The 14,212-nt window shown below is 37.8% G+C and overlaps 1 protein-coding gene across 1 annotated transcript; it reads right to left on the bottom strand.

The window, feature by feature from the left end:
* Positions 1 to 4,116: 4,116 nt before the first annotated feature.
* Positions 4,117 to 12,951, bottom strand: LOC137738054 (Transducin/WD40 repeat-like superfamily protein). Its single transcript, XM_068477657.2, has 16 exons — positions 12,706 to 12,951; positions 12,434 to 12,607; positions 12,151 to 12,339; positions 11,073 to 11,481; positions 10,849 to 10,967; positions 10,664 to 10,741; positions 9,198 to 9,338; positions 8,952 to 8,996; positions 8,680 to 8,846; positions 8,346 to 8,424; positions 8,182 to 8,267; positions 7,392 to 7,521; positions 6,651 to 6,783; positions 6,133 to 6,254; positions 5,370 to 5,568; positions 4,117 to 4,739 (listed from the first exon to the last, which is right to left on the bottom strand). The coding sequence occupies exons 1-16, from the start codon at positions 12,823 to 12,825 to the stop codon at positions 4,537 to 4,539; spliced, it is 2,394 nt and encodes a 797-aa protein (XP_068333758.2). The 5' UTR covers positions 12,826 to 12,951; the 3' UTR covers positions 4,117 to 4,536.
* Between the last annotated feature and the right edge of the window lie 1,261 nt (positions 12,952 to 14,212).

The following is a 14,212-nucleotide window of genomic DNA, read 5'->3' as shown; positions in this document are numbered from 1 at the left end:
AAGGCTAGGAAAGTTTCGACTTGGCATAAGAGACTAGGACACCCATCTGAAGAAGTACTTGCTGTTATGCTCAGAAATGCAGGACAGTTACCTAGTAAGGATTCATCACCTTCAGTTTGTTCTTCCTATTTCTCTGGGAAAATGCATAGGCAACCCTTTTCTATAAAAGACATTAGGATTAACTCTATTTTTGAAAAAGTACATTTTGATATATGGGGACTTGCTCCAACTAAGTCTTTAGAAGGATTTAGGTACTATGTGAGTTTTATTGATGAATTTTCAAGATTTGTAGGGATCTTCCCACTTATCAATAAATCAGATATTTTTCAAATATTCATCAATTTTTCAGCATTTGTTACAAATCAGTTTAATACTACAATTAAGTGCCTACAAATAGATGGTGGTTCTGAGTATATGAGTAATAAGTTTCAGTCCTTCTTGGCAACTAAAGGGATTGTACATTCCATATCATGTCCATATACCCCTCAGTAAAATGGTCTTGCTAAGAGGAAACATAGACACCTAGTAGAAACTGCAATTACACTTCTCAATGAAGCTGGGATTCCATTACAGTTTTGGAATTATGCTTGCAATCATGCTGCATTTCTGATAAACAGAATGCCATGTAAGATTTTGGGAATGAAGTCTCCATATTAGTTACTGTTTCATCAAGAACCAATGTTGAATACTTCGAAAATATTTAGTTCTGCAGTCTATCCATTCTTAAGGCCATACATTCAGAACAAACTGCAATCTAGATCTAAACAGTGTGTTTTTCTCGGTTTTACTGCTGGATACAAGGGGGTAGTGTGTTTTGATATATCTAGCAATAAACTAGTGTTGTCCAGACATGTCATTCATGATGAGAATACATTTCCATTCAAAAGTAAAATGCAATTGTCTTCAGTGAGTTCAAACAAGCCACAGGGTACACAAATGTCTCCAATTATTATTCAATTGCCTTTGTCTAGTACAAGGATAGATCCTACAACTCCTCATATTCATGAAGATTCACATGCAAACCCTGAAATTGTTGAAGACAGGTCAAGAGACAGTTTGCAGGATCTCAGTTCATCTACTCAAGACCCACAGGATCTCAGTAATCATGATAATAACTCTTCTCCCTCTACTCTAGCAGCTTCAAATCAAAGTACAATGTCACTGTTGCCTATCCACAGTCCTTCACAATTAGAGGTAATACTACCAATCTCTTCTCCTTTGGTTGAACCTAATGAACAACCAGTTCATTCTATGGTCACAAGATTGAAGTCAAGTACAATTCCAAGGAAATCATACATTGGATTCATTGCTTCATTTCTAGTGTTACAAACGTTATAGATAGATGATGAGTATGACTTTACTGGTGGATTTTCTTTTATTGCTGCAATTAAGGATATGGATGAACCCTCTACATTCAGGAAAGCCTCTACAATTCCTCAATGGAAAAATGCAATGCAAAAAGAGTTTAATGCACTAAAAGCTTAGGGGACATGGGAATTGGTTTCTCCTCCACAAAACAGAACAGTTATTGGAAGCAAGTGGGTTTACAAGATTAAGAAAAAACCTGATGAGAGTGTAGCTAGATATAAAGCAAGACTTATGGCTCAGGGATTCTCACAAGAACAAGGTCTGGACTATTCAAAAACTTTTAGTCCAGTAGTAAGACACATTATTGTGAGGTTGATTTTGTCTTTAGCAGCAATACACAAATGGGAATTAAGGCAGTTAAACATCAAAAATGCATTTGTACATGGTGAGTTATAAGAAGAGGTGTATATGAAACATCCTCACAGGTTTGTTGATCAAACCAAACCCAATTATGTTTGTAAGTTGGTTAAATCATTGTATTGGTTGAAACATGCTCCTTGAGCATGGAACTCAAAGTTCACAAGCTATTTACCAACTTTGGGATTTGTTGCTTCTGCATCTGATACTAGTCTTTTGTGAAAAATGATGACAAGGATGTGATGGTTCTCTTACTATACGTGGATGACATTATTTTAACAGGATCAAATGCTACTAAAGTCCAACAAGTTATTGAAGATTTGGCAGGTGTGTTTGACTTGAAAGATATGGGCAGACTTACATGTTTCTTAGGTCTCCAAATTCAGTACAAAGAGAATAGGGACATCTTTGTGAATCAATCGAAGTATGTTAAAGATTTGATTCACAAAGCTAGAATGGAGTCATGCAAACCAGCAAATACTCCATGCAAACCACATAGTCAGATGCTACTAAATGAAGGTAAACCATTGCAGATGTTAGATCCCACATCACCCAGGGGAGAGGATCCTCTATGCCTTATATGTACATGCCCACCTCCATATAGCACGAGGCCTTTTGGGAGCTTACTGGCTTCGGATTCCATAGGAACTCCGAAGTTAAGCGAGATCACACGAGAGCAAACCCAGGATGGGTGACCTACTAGAAAGTTCTCGTGTGAGTTCCCAGACACAAAACCGTAAAGGCGTGGTCAAGGCCCAAAGTGGACAATATCATGTTATGGCAGAGGCGAGGCCGTGATGTGACAATTTGGTATCAGAGCCAATCCCTGGCCAGAAGTGTGCCAACAAGAGCGTCGGGCCCCTAAGGGGGTGGATTGTTAAATCCCACATCGTCCAGGGGAGAGGATCCTCTATGCCTTAGATGTACATGCCCACCTCCATATAGCACGAGACCTTTTGAGAGCTCATTGGCTTCAGATTCCATAAGAACTCCAAAGTTAAGTGAGATCATGCAAAAGCAATCCCAAGATGGGTGACCCACTGGGAAGTTCTCGTGTGAGTTCCCAAAAACAAAACAGTGAGGGCATGGTCGGGGCCCAAAGCGGATATTGTGCTACGGCTGAGGCGAGGCTGGGATGTGACAGCAGGATTCTACATTATATCAAAGTTTGGTTGGCTCACTGCAGTATCTCACATTCACACGTCCAGACATAATTTATGTTGTGAATTCAGTATGTCAATTCATGGCTGCTCCAACAAATATACATCTAATCTCTATAAAAAGGATCATTAGGTATCTTCAAGGTACTATAAAGTGTGGAATCACATATTCAGCTGACACTGCCATGCATTTAACAGCATTTTCAAATGCTAGTTGGGCTGCTGATCTGAATACAAGAAGGTCCGTGACGGGATATGTGGTTTATCTTGGAGGGAATCCGATCTCTTGGCAATCAAAGAAGCAAACATCAGTTTCCAGAAGCTCTACAGAAGCAGAATACAAGGCACTAGCTCATATTGCAGCCGATGTAGCATGGATTTGACTAATCTTGAAAGACTTGGGAGTGGTCTTATCTATTCAACATACCATCTATTGTGATAATATGTCAGCAATCGCACTTTGTGCAAATCCTCTATATCATTCAAGGATAAAACATCTTGATACGAATTACCATTTTGTCAGAAAGAGGGTGCATCAAGGTGATCTGTTGGTCGAATATCTCTGCACTGATGAAAAGACAGTTGATATTCTTACTAAAGGTCTACATAGTCCAACATTCACTCGACATTGTTTCAATCTCAAACTAGGTTACCCTAGTTGAGATTAAGGGGGGATGTTGAACTACATTGACTTAGAAATGCCACATAATCTGCCATGTCATCAATAATGCAGTTGAGAATTAGTTAGGGTGGTTATATGAAGATTACAAGGAAAGGAAGTTAGTTAGGCTACAAGATGTATAAAAGGCTGATTGCAGCTTATTGTGTGTATGAAGAATCCTTTCGATTAATACAATCTCTCTACTTTCTCTCTGCCTTCTCTCTCTAGTTTTTTGATAGCTTTCTTACTGTGTTTTCTTCTTCATTTCTACAATTCAATTGCTTCTGTTAAGAAACATAGTCATTTTTTTGTTTTAGCCATAATGTTTCTAGCTTCTCAAGCATGTTTACGTGAAAGCATTAAAGAGAGCACTACCTACATACATGCACTAGATTTTAAAAATTGGGTGTCTTTCTTTTTTCAACGTTACACCTAGAAAATTGACGTACTCCACTAGTAATTCTTTGATCGCCTAAGTCCCAATTACCCCCTCCAATTGCATATGTATAAAAATAACGAACATTGTAAAACAAGCTCCAAAAAGCAAGGAAGCTAAGCCATAATACAATCTAGACAAAGGCCAAAATCGCATTCCACTTAAAAGTAGCTTACAATAGAGTTTAAAATCCAATACAAACTCATGAAATGTACAAAATCTTCTTCAGAAAAATAAGAATACAAAATTTTGCAGTAACCGTGCACTCCGAATTACAAACTTTCCCATGCTACTGGAACTTCCTTCAGTTGGCCGTTTTGGTTCCCCTACGGGCTAGAATTTTGTCTAGCGAGATTCAAGAGATAAAGATCATCATAACGCGAGCCACAACTACTATATTCGCAAATTTAAAGACATTGTTCATTTAATCTAACTTGGCGTTGACCTCATTTACATCACATCCACAAAATGCGTGATGCAGAGCATATCAACGCATCTAGTTTTCTTCATTCCTTCACCTGATCAAGAATGGCAGTGGAAGCCACCGAAACAAGTTATTCTACCATTGCAGTCCTCCTTTCTAGCAGTGATTCCATAAAATCTGAACACAGTTTGGTTAGCGGTGGAAGTTCATGAGATGACCCACTAAATATGGTCTCCCAAGGCCTCTGTGATGGAGCAGATGGGGCCACGGTCTGGTCTCTCTTTATATCAAACTTCGGTAGCTCCCCGTAGATAGATGAATATCCAAATTGCCCTGGTATATGAAAAATAAATTAATAACAAGATACAATACTGTAATACAGGTAATTCATACACACATCATGTAGAAACCCAAATATCATCATTCTTCGGCTCTCAACAAATTAAATAACGACATCAACGTGGTTTTGCTGGAAAGGATATATCTGTATATGGTTTAATTGATAAAAAGCTTACATACCAACATATAAATCAACTTTTCGTCATCAGTTCTCCTAAACAATTATCTAATGTACTTACATATATATGTATGCTTGCATGCATATATGCATGAGGATAAAATATGCTAATTCTAAACTGAGCTTGAAACCGATGGTGACTAAGGGCATCCATATGGGGGAGTCTCATTTTCCATTAGAAAGTCTGTCTGAATAAGAGGGCTTCTACTCAAAGTTCAAACAGAGCATTTGAGTTTCCTAACCTTGCATATTTTCCTTTCCCAAATATTATACGACAAATTTACAATGAGTAGATTAAGGATTTATAAATATAATAGCATATTATATCATGTGTATGTTATTTTAAAATTAACAATATAATATATGGGCCCCTTGTTCACACATCATGCTAATCTTTTGTTGCTACAGACAATAAGCAACACAACTAATGCACAAGGAAACTCTACCTGTTTCATCAGGGGCAACACGACTCCCCAGCCTGGTTAGACTGAGTTCTTTTGCTTCAATGTTATATGGGTCAAAGATGATGTATTCATGGTCACCATTTATATAGACAAGCAAAGCTTGTGGACGGTTCCTATCTAAAATATTTTGTTGGTTAGAAAGTCGGTCGCTGTTGAGAAAAGCAAGCCCGCCTCCCTGAGCCTGCAATAAAAGCATAAAGGAATAAAATACAATTCATTCTTTTGTAATACTATGAAGCAACAGCAGTTGCAACACGAATTCGTGCTTCAACTGTATAAGCTTTAGAGTTATAATGTACATCACAAAATGGTTTAGATTTTTCCTTGTTTCTTTATCTTGCCATTTTTCTGTGGCTTGAGAAAGTTGGAACTTCTTAAACAAAGTGAGGTCTTCTTCATTTTCTTCGGGGAAAATGTGATTAATAAATAAATACATAAGGAACACAAATGTGAATGTAACCTGAAAGCAAGCTACTATTTATGGATTCATACGTCTTAAAACACATCCAAATTCCAGCCCTCAGATTTTTACGGCAGTGCTGTCCCCACCAAATTATACAGTTTATATCTTTGTTCATAGAAAAATAAATCAATCAATTGAGTCCTAATGCAAATGAAAGTTAAAGGCGAAATTAACACTTACAAATTTCTTATATTTTATTATAAGAGTAACAAGAAAATGGGGATGGATATACCAGAAAGACTTTCAACAAAAAGCACTAAAGCAGAGATTTTAAGTATATACCTTCCTTACAGACCACATAGCCAATGGAACAGGATCTGTTGCATTGAATAATAAGATTACCCCATCTTTTCCTAGTAAAGATAGAACTGCAAATGATGACGAATCTACCGCACAGGTAACAGCTGAAAATTTTAGAAATAGCAGATGTTAAATCGATGTACAACACTAGTGACCTGACTGTCACAATTAGTAAATATACAGGAACGTTCAGCGTGATGTCACTAAACTATAAATGGGACAGTGTTCAATGTTATCAGTGCCGCTCTGAGCCCTTCGAAAGTTATAAACGTGAATGGGTGGTTTAAATTATTGAGGGGCTTCCTTAGCCCTTAGCGTATGCATTAAACTGAGTTGTACACCAGGATAAAGATAAAACCACAAGTCACTTCAATTGCATTTATTACACAAACAATATTGATGTGATTAGGAAAACCTTAAGCAGAGAAAAAGTACACACAACACAATTTACAAGGTGTTTTGCACAGTGGGTGAGGAGAGGGAGAGAGAAAGGTTCAAACCTTCTACGTGTAGCTTATATGACCAAGATTCAGATAGTTCTGACATGCTCCACACCGATAGTTGCGGTTTTGAACCTTTAGTGACAGACACGAGATACTCTGATTTCCCAGCAAAAGATAGGGTCGCGATTGGCTGAGGAAAAACAAAATTATATAAGAGCAGCGTTTGAGTTACATTTCAATATATGCCAGCAACTCTATTGAGTGTACCAGCCTCAAAATGATGCGGTAAGCATAATGAAAAAAGGTGTAAATTCTTAAGATGTTCCCAACTTCAGGCATTTGAAGATCACCCATACCATACCCCAAAAAACTTACAACCGCCCATACCCAGAAAAACTTAAGACCACCACGCTCAACTGGAAGCAGCAGAGACGTCTGAAGTTCTTAATAAATCTTTTATACTAGGTAATCTAGTATCCTTATGCATGAAGATAATCAATGAAAGATCAGAACCCAGTGTAAAGATTTTAGAAGTAGAAAGGCCCCGAGTCGTATTTTTTCACACATTTGAAGACCACCCGTACCCTAGAAAATTTAAGACTACCCATAACCAGAAAAACTTAAGATCACCATGCTCAACCAGGCGGAGACATCCCTGATTTAGAACCCAGTGTAAAGACTAGACGTAGAAAGGGCATGACTCGCATTTTTCCAAGCACTGATATGATGATTCACATGAATAACATATGTTTCTGAAGAAAGATTAGTCCAAAGATGATTGGGATCTGAAAAAATCACCATCTGCATCTCTCCAATGACAGCTACAAGTGCATTGTTGTCGGGGTCCCATAGAGTGATTACGTTTTCAGCTGCAACCGCCAGAACAGAACCATCACCAGAAAATGCAGCAGCTGTCATTGGCTTATTCCTGAGAAGGAAATGATTTTCCATAAGACAAGAGTTATCAAAGCAGTTCATATGTGTTACGAAGACAGCCAAAAACCAAAAGTTTCAAACACCAGGTTATGTATATGTGCAAAAACATCTAATGTGTACACTCCTTTTTCCTTTTTACCCTGGTACTCTATCCCCCACCCATTTTTTCATGAGCTATATCTGCAACTGAGGTGTCCACTTTTAGATAGAAAACAAATTTTTATAGAAGAAAAATGAAGGACTGCAAAACAGATGACAAGGTTTCTTCTTGCCTATTAGACCTGACACGCAATCTGTAAGAAATAATAAACAGATACCAAGAACAGTACTTTAAAACACTACAACATCAAAAGCTTTACGGAACGACACATGGACAAGAAATTCACACAGCAGAGTTAGCTACTACAACTAACCAATATTCAGTTACAAATATCATGATTAAGATCTGACTTGAATCCAAAATAAATTGGGTTCGTAATTCACTCCCCAAAAATTTTGGCTATTCATGACTTAACCATCTCTTTATACTTAGATTTAATCACTCTTAGTTAGTAAATTCTTTTTCAACAGATGTTGGGTATTCAACTCTCAGCAAGAACAGTGACGATATCTACATGAAAGTTTTTCCTTACTAAAAAGGGAAGGAACATACTTGTATGAACCTATTGCGTGACACATCCACCCAGAATGTTGCAGCGCCTCATGCTTCTGCTGAATCTCATCACTGCAAACCCAAATCTGAGACAGTGCAACAAAACTGTAAAGTTCACAGGAAACAGAATCCTCAACAGTAATTATCGAAATCATTCAAATTACCTTGAAATCCCCACCATATGATGAGCTAGCAACCATTTGACGAGTAGGATGGAACGCGAGGGAAGAAATTCTAGCATCCCTATACAACACAAAATATTAACAGTTACCACGAGTGTATATCATTTATACAAACGACAATGCAACCTAACTAATAAATATACTTATCATCACGACTTTGAAGCACATAAGAGACTGTAAATTAACAAGATACCAGTTTTTCCTTGTCTTTAACAAGTTCAATAGTAGTCACTACTTTATAACAGGACTACCAACAAGTATTATAACAACAGATAGACATCAGATTCCATCCACAATAGATCAGTCAGGCCCATACCTGTGAGGTTCATAAACAACAGTGGACAGGCTGAAATTTTTGTTCTGTGGCCCTGATGCCCAAAATTTAAGACAAACAAGACTACCTAACCCCTCCTCGGGAAGCTTAACTTCAACAGTGCTCATCATAGAGCCATCTTCAGATAGAGACACCAAAGTCACTATTACCTGTGACCGAAATAACCCAAGACATGGTCAAATTAGTGATCATGTGTTTTAAAAGAATGAAAACCAAATATAATTTCAAGCTAGAAACTAAAACAAGCAACTTACTCTGACTTCATCCCCTGGTTGATGATTTCTTTCACATATTTGAACCTGCAAATTTCAAGTGAGAAAAATTTCACTTACACATCATCACTTATATGACCCTAAAAAAAAAGCCTCGCCCTAGAAAAATCAACAATTAATTATCTAACCATAGATCACAGCAAAAAAAAAAAAAAAAAAAGGCTTGCCCTAGAAAATTCAACAATTAATTATCCATTGAAATATCAATTAAACAAGAAACATAATCACCTCAGACATTTCACGGTCATCAAACAAGCTGTAGAACTGGATGCGATAATTCACGGTACGCAAGGCAACCAATCCATCAGTGTGATCAAAGGCAAACTTGCTGCATATTCCATCATATATCTCTGGACATGAATAAGGAAGCTGAAAAGTAAAGAAAGCTATTTAGAAGCTGAAACTATTTTACTCCTCACAGAAAGCTGCTGAAACCAATTTCAAAGAATGTGTACAAAAAGGTGAAGGAATCCATCAAGCAGGTATCCAGGCACATTCATGAGAGGAAAGGAAAAAATAGCTTAAGAACCAGCTCACTTTTATCTCACAGATGCACAAATTTTTTTTTCTCTGCATCAGGGTGAAAGAAATTTAAGGCCAATCACAAGGCAATTATAGGCAGAAATTTCATCAGCATATTCACTCCCAGCCGGGGTTGCACAGGTCGTGGATTGCTTCAGTACATGAAACAGGAAAGGGGCACAGGGTGCACAGTTTCATGGGTGCCCAGGACATTAGGGGTATACTTAGTCAGTACGATATTCCTGGTCGCAGTTCATTGTGAATTTTGTTTGGACCTTTTTCATAATAACACATGAAAAAATAGACAAAATGTATTTATTAACCTGGCCAAGTCAACCTTTATCTCAGGTTAACCTAAAACACTTAACGGTTTTATAACTTTAATAAATTTAGAAAATCTTAATAGATAATAGATATATATTATACTCTGTTTTTAATTAATAAAGCAAAACCAAAATGGTGTAATATACTAAAGATATACACTTTCCCCGTAAGCCGTCGCAGAGGCACAGAGAAGACATGGAACTGAACTGCTCAAGATCACAACTCACGACTGAGACCTATCTATTTGGCTGCAATCAGCGACAGTGGTCAGTTCGTCAAGACCAGCGACCCAGATCGTGAATTGTCTGTTTGGGATCGTGCAGTCTGGAATGCAGGTCGCAAGGTCAGTCGACGAACCATGCAACACTACTCCCAGCAAAGGTACAGGGACTTAATGATGTCCTTTTTGTATGCTTATGCAACAAACCACCGGGCCCAGACTCAATTGGACCAATTCTAAAGGTTCTTCGAGAGAAAATCATGAGTAGGATTTCCATCACCTGGCTCACAACAAAAAGGTACAGTTGACTCTTGAGTTTATTTTTACTTTTTAAATGAAACTTGACTCTGATTTATTTGCATGTTGTTTGCCTCCAAAATTGAGGCCTATACTCAATGTTTTGGTATTCTTAGTAGCATTCTATATGGCACGTACATCTAATGATGTGCACTGTGAATACTATAACCTACTAATAGTGGTTCTTATAAAAGAACATAACATTTCTTACTAATTCCTATTAACTCAACCTATTAAATGTTTATGATGAGTCAATACCACGCAAAAGTATGGCCTTGAAAAGAAGCCTCATCCCAGGAAAGAACAATCCGAATTTTCAATTGAAACATACCTTGATCCCTGAAATAGACTTCACGATTTCCATGGAGGGCATCTTTAGTATATGAATTTGATTATCTGCACAAGATATCTAAAATCCATATATCAGTGAAAACAGTAGAATACATTAGTTCCTTATCACATAGAATGCATGACTATGTTACAATACTCCCTCCTAGAAAATTGAAGTTTTCTTACAGAAGAAAGTGAAGGGTCGGGAGAATCAGTCAAATATAGAAGAGGAGATCCAATTCTGGGCAAGAACTTCTTTTTCCCTGTGTCTAGCTGCCAGACCACAAGAACTCCTTCCATTCCACCTGGATAAGACAGAATTCTCATAAATGTCACTTGACAATAAGAACCCATGCAAAGCAAGGCATAATCCAGGGGATTTTCACCTCAATCGCTCAAAACCCACATACCTGAATATAAATAGGCACCATCAGAAGAGAAAGAAAGTACACTTATTCCAGCCGCATGCCAATGCCAGGTGGAGGAAGCATCAGCATCGTCATCTCCCCTAACTCCATCTCTTTCTTCCTCATTATTCATTGATCTGCCTTTCATTAATTTATCACCATCGGAAAATGTACGTTTACCGAATCCTGTCCAGATTAGAATTCTCCCACTTGTATCACCTGCGGCAACAATTGCCTGAGTTGGATGAAATGCAAGAACGTTAAAGTTTCTTGTATGATGCAGAGTAATCTTCTTAGCAATCATGAGTTTCGAGTCTATAGCAGGGACTCTCCATATATGAAGCTTCCGTTTGTTCCCGATGCCAAAGAATTTTCCTGAGGGACTGATAGTTATAGCCTCTGGTTTTCGAGTCTGTCAAATTCAAACCCATTGTCAATTTGTCATGCCTCATAAATTGCAATAGGAGAAGAAATATTGGAATTGAATAACAATAGGCGAAGAAATATTGGAATTGGAGTCCACTTTCAACAAATTTAACGTAGTTCAGAAAAAGCTATTCCTATATAATTTCTGGAAGGTGTTAAATGGAATTATCCTCATGTATCTCTTAAAGGAAGTTTCATCTCAAAAAAGTTAATATGAATTCTTGAGAGGGAATGAAATAATTCTTTCAGTCTTGGATAGTGTAAAGGAAATTGGTCTGAACAAATATTAGCTCTTAATCAGTACATTATGGAAAAGTTCATACAGACACATGTTTGCATCAATGTTAAGGACTTCAACTGTTATATCCTTCAAGTTCTGATCATGAGTAATATGCACCGGCATCAAATAGGGTATGAGAACATTACTACATTGGCAGGCAATACAAAACAACACATGATAACACATAGCTATCAACGTATACGAAAAAGCACTAAACACGTAAATGTAACTTTCATGCACTAAAGCATATCATAGCACTTGTTCCCTTCATATATTCATTTCCACACATGCCAGAAGTAAACCGCATGAATATCACATATAATGTGTAGGAACAATATATAAAGTCAAAGAACTTCTAGTTCACTATTGCTGCACCTCAGAGAGAGCACCGCCAGCCAAACGAGATTCAGTCAAATTACACTTCCGAATCCATCCACGCAACGGCTTTGGTGTGTTTTGTTGCACTTGGGTATTTTCAACAGACAAATAAGCAAAAACATGAGCTGCATTAGAATCATCCTCTCGTGTTCCTTTCCCGGGTTGGCCCATTATGGACGGAATAACCTGAAAATAAAAACCATATTGCTCACGCCGTCAAAAATTTCTGGGCTTCCAAACAGAAATTGAAAAACTAGAATAAAGCAGCAAAGCTACATACCATAGAGAAAATGGGCATTTTGATATCAATGGTCTTCATCAACTCAGGAACAGCAAAGTCCCAATAGCGAATGGTGCCGTCGACGGAGGCGGTCCAGCAGAAGCTCAGAGCCTTGTTGCCCGGAACTACTATGACGGAGGTGACCAAGCCATTGTGACCCTCCAAGGACGATATCTAATCAAAAGAAAGAAACAAAAAAATCGAATATTTTCAGGCAGGACGGGGTATGAGAGTGTAAATTGAGGAGGAAGAGGAGGGTAAAGTTGGAAAACCTGCAAACCGGTGGAGGTGCTAAAGATGGAGACGGCGGTGCCTGTGCAGACGAGGAGGCGCTTGGCGTCGGCGGAGAAGGCAGGAGGTGCTGACACGTAGCTCTTGCCGCCCCTAATCATCTCTGTCTCTCTCAGCAACGGCGGAGCAACCGGTTTCGTGGCCGCTGGAAGGTTTTGGGGGTTTAAGAACGGTGGCTGCTGAAAATCAAAAACCAAAAGGAAATACAAGAGCCCTCGACTTCGAGCATCCCTACAAATTCTTCTTTTTTATATTTTTAAATGTTAAACTTGTGGGCCCAACGGCTAACCTAGTGCATAATTTCTTTGTTAATGGGCGGGCCCAAGCCCAATAAAACATTGAAACTACAACATGAATTTTTTTGTTCTAAATGAATTTTTTGTTCTTGCCCTCACAACATGAATTTTTTTTTTTTTTTTAATACAACAATTTTTTGTTCTAAATGTCATATAGCACGAGTTTACTATTACATGGTGCCTCATGTCAATAATATAAGAACATGAGTTAGCTTTTTTCTACATGTCCTTATGTTATTGGCATGGGACGTTACCGCGGCAGTGAATCTATGTTATACAAGTTGTTCTCCTAAAAGAGGGAGAAAACTTATATGGTATGGTTTCACTACCATGTGGCGTCCCATATAAATAATACAAAGACATGTGTGACCTTTTTCTACATATTCTTACATTATTGGCACAAGAAGTTACTGTAACAATTAACCTATGTTGTACAACTTGTTCTCCTAAAGGAGACTAAGGGTGGGCACAGTGCGGTTTGATGCAATTCTACCCCAAAATTGGAACTGAAATCAGAAAAATATCAACGGTTTTGTTCAGTGCGGTTCCGCTTAAATTTATTACTAGAACCATACGGTTCGGTCTACACCGGTTCCGATTTGGTTCTTGCCGGTTTACCGTTCTAAATACTAAATTATTTGAACACCAATCATCATGCATTCAAGTGAACAACAAGCAAAAACAAAAATCCAAATCATCATGCATTCAAGTGAACACCATATCATTTTTAATGCAGATGTCTTTGGTCAGTGGCACCAAGTGAACAACAAGAGATAATTAAAAGAAATATGCATTGGTCAGTCAACAAACAAAAAAAATCAAGAACTCAAGCAACATTAGTCTTCTAATATTGGTAGTAGCAGCAAGCAAAAAAGAAATATTCAAATAGCATTAAAGGAAATATGCATTGGTCTCTTGATATTGGCAGCAACAACTAGCACAAACAAAAATCCAAATGTCCTTGGCAGTGGCAGATTCTTATTCAAACAGCAGCTCATGTACACAATCAAACAACATATAATCAAATCAAACAACTTATTTCAAAGAGCAAGCAAAATCAGACAACTTCTTATTTCAGAGAGCAAGCAAACAACGTACATCAAACAACAAGCTTACAATTCAAATTAGTAAGGAAGGTGCTAAAAAAACTAAAGTTATATACATACCATCAATAGTAAAAGGTGATAAGTTA

Source organism: Pyrus communis, chromosome 13 (assembly GCF_041283825.1).
Source record: "Pyrus communis isolate YQ-2024b chromosome 13, ASM4128382v1, whole genome shotgun sequence".
NCBI classification, from domain to species: domain Eukaryota; kingdom Viridiplantae; phylum Streptophyta; class Magnoliopsida; order Rosales; family Rosaceae; genus Pyrus; species Pyrus communis.
The sequence above is the reverse complement of the archived record's forward strand: the minus strand, read 5'-3'. Positions and strand labels throughout refer to the sequence as shown.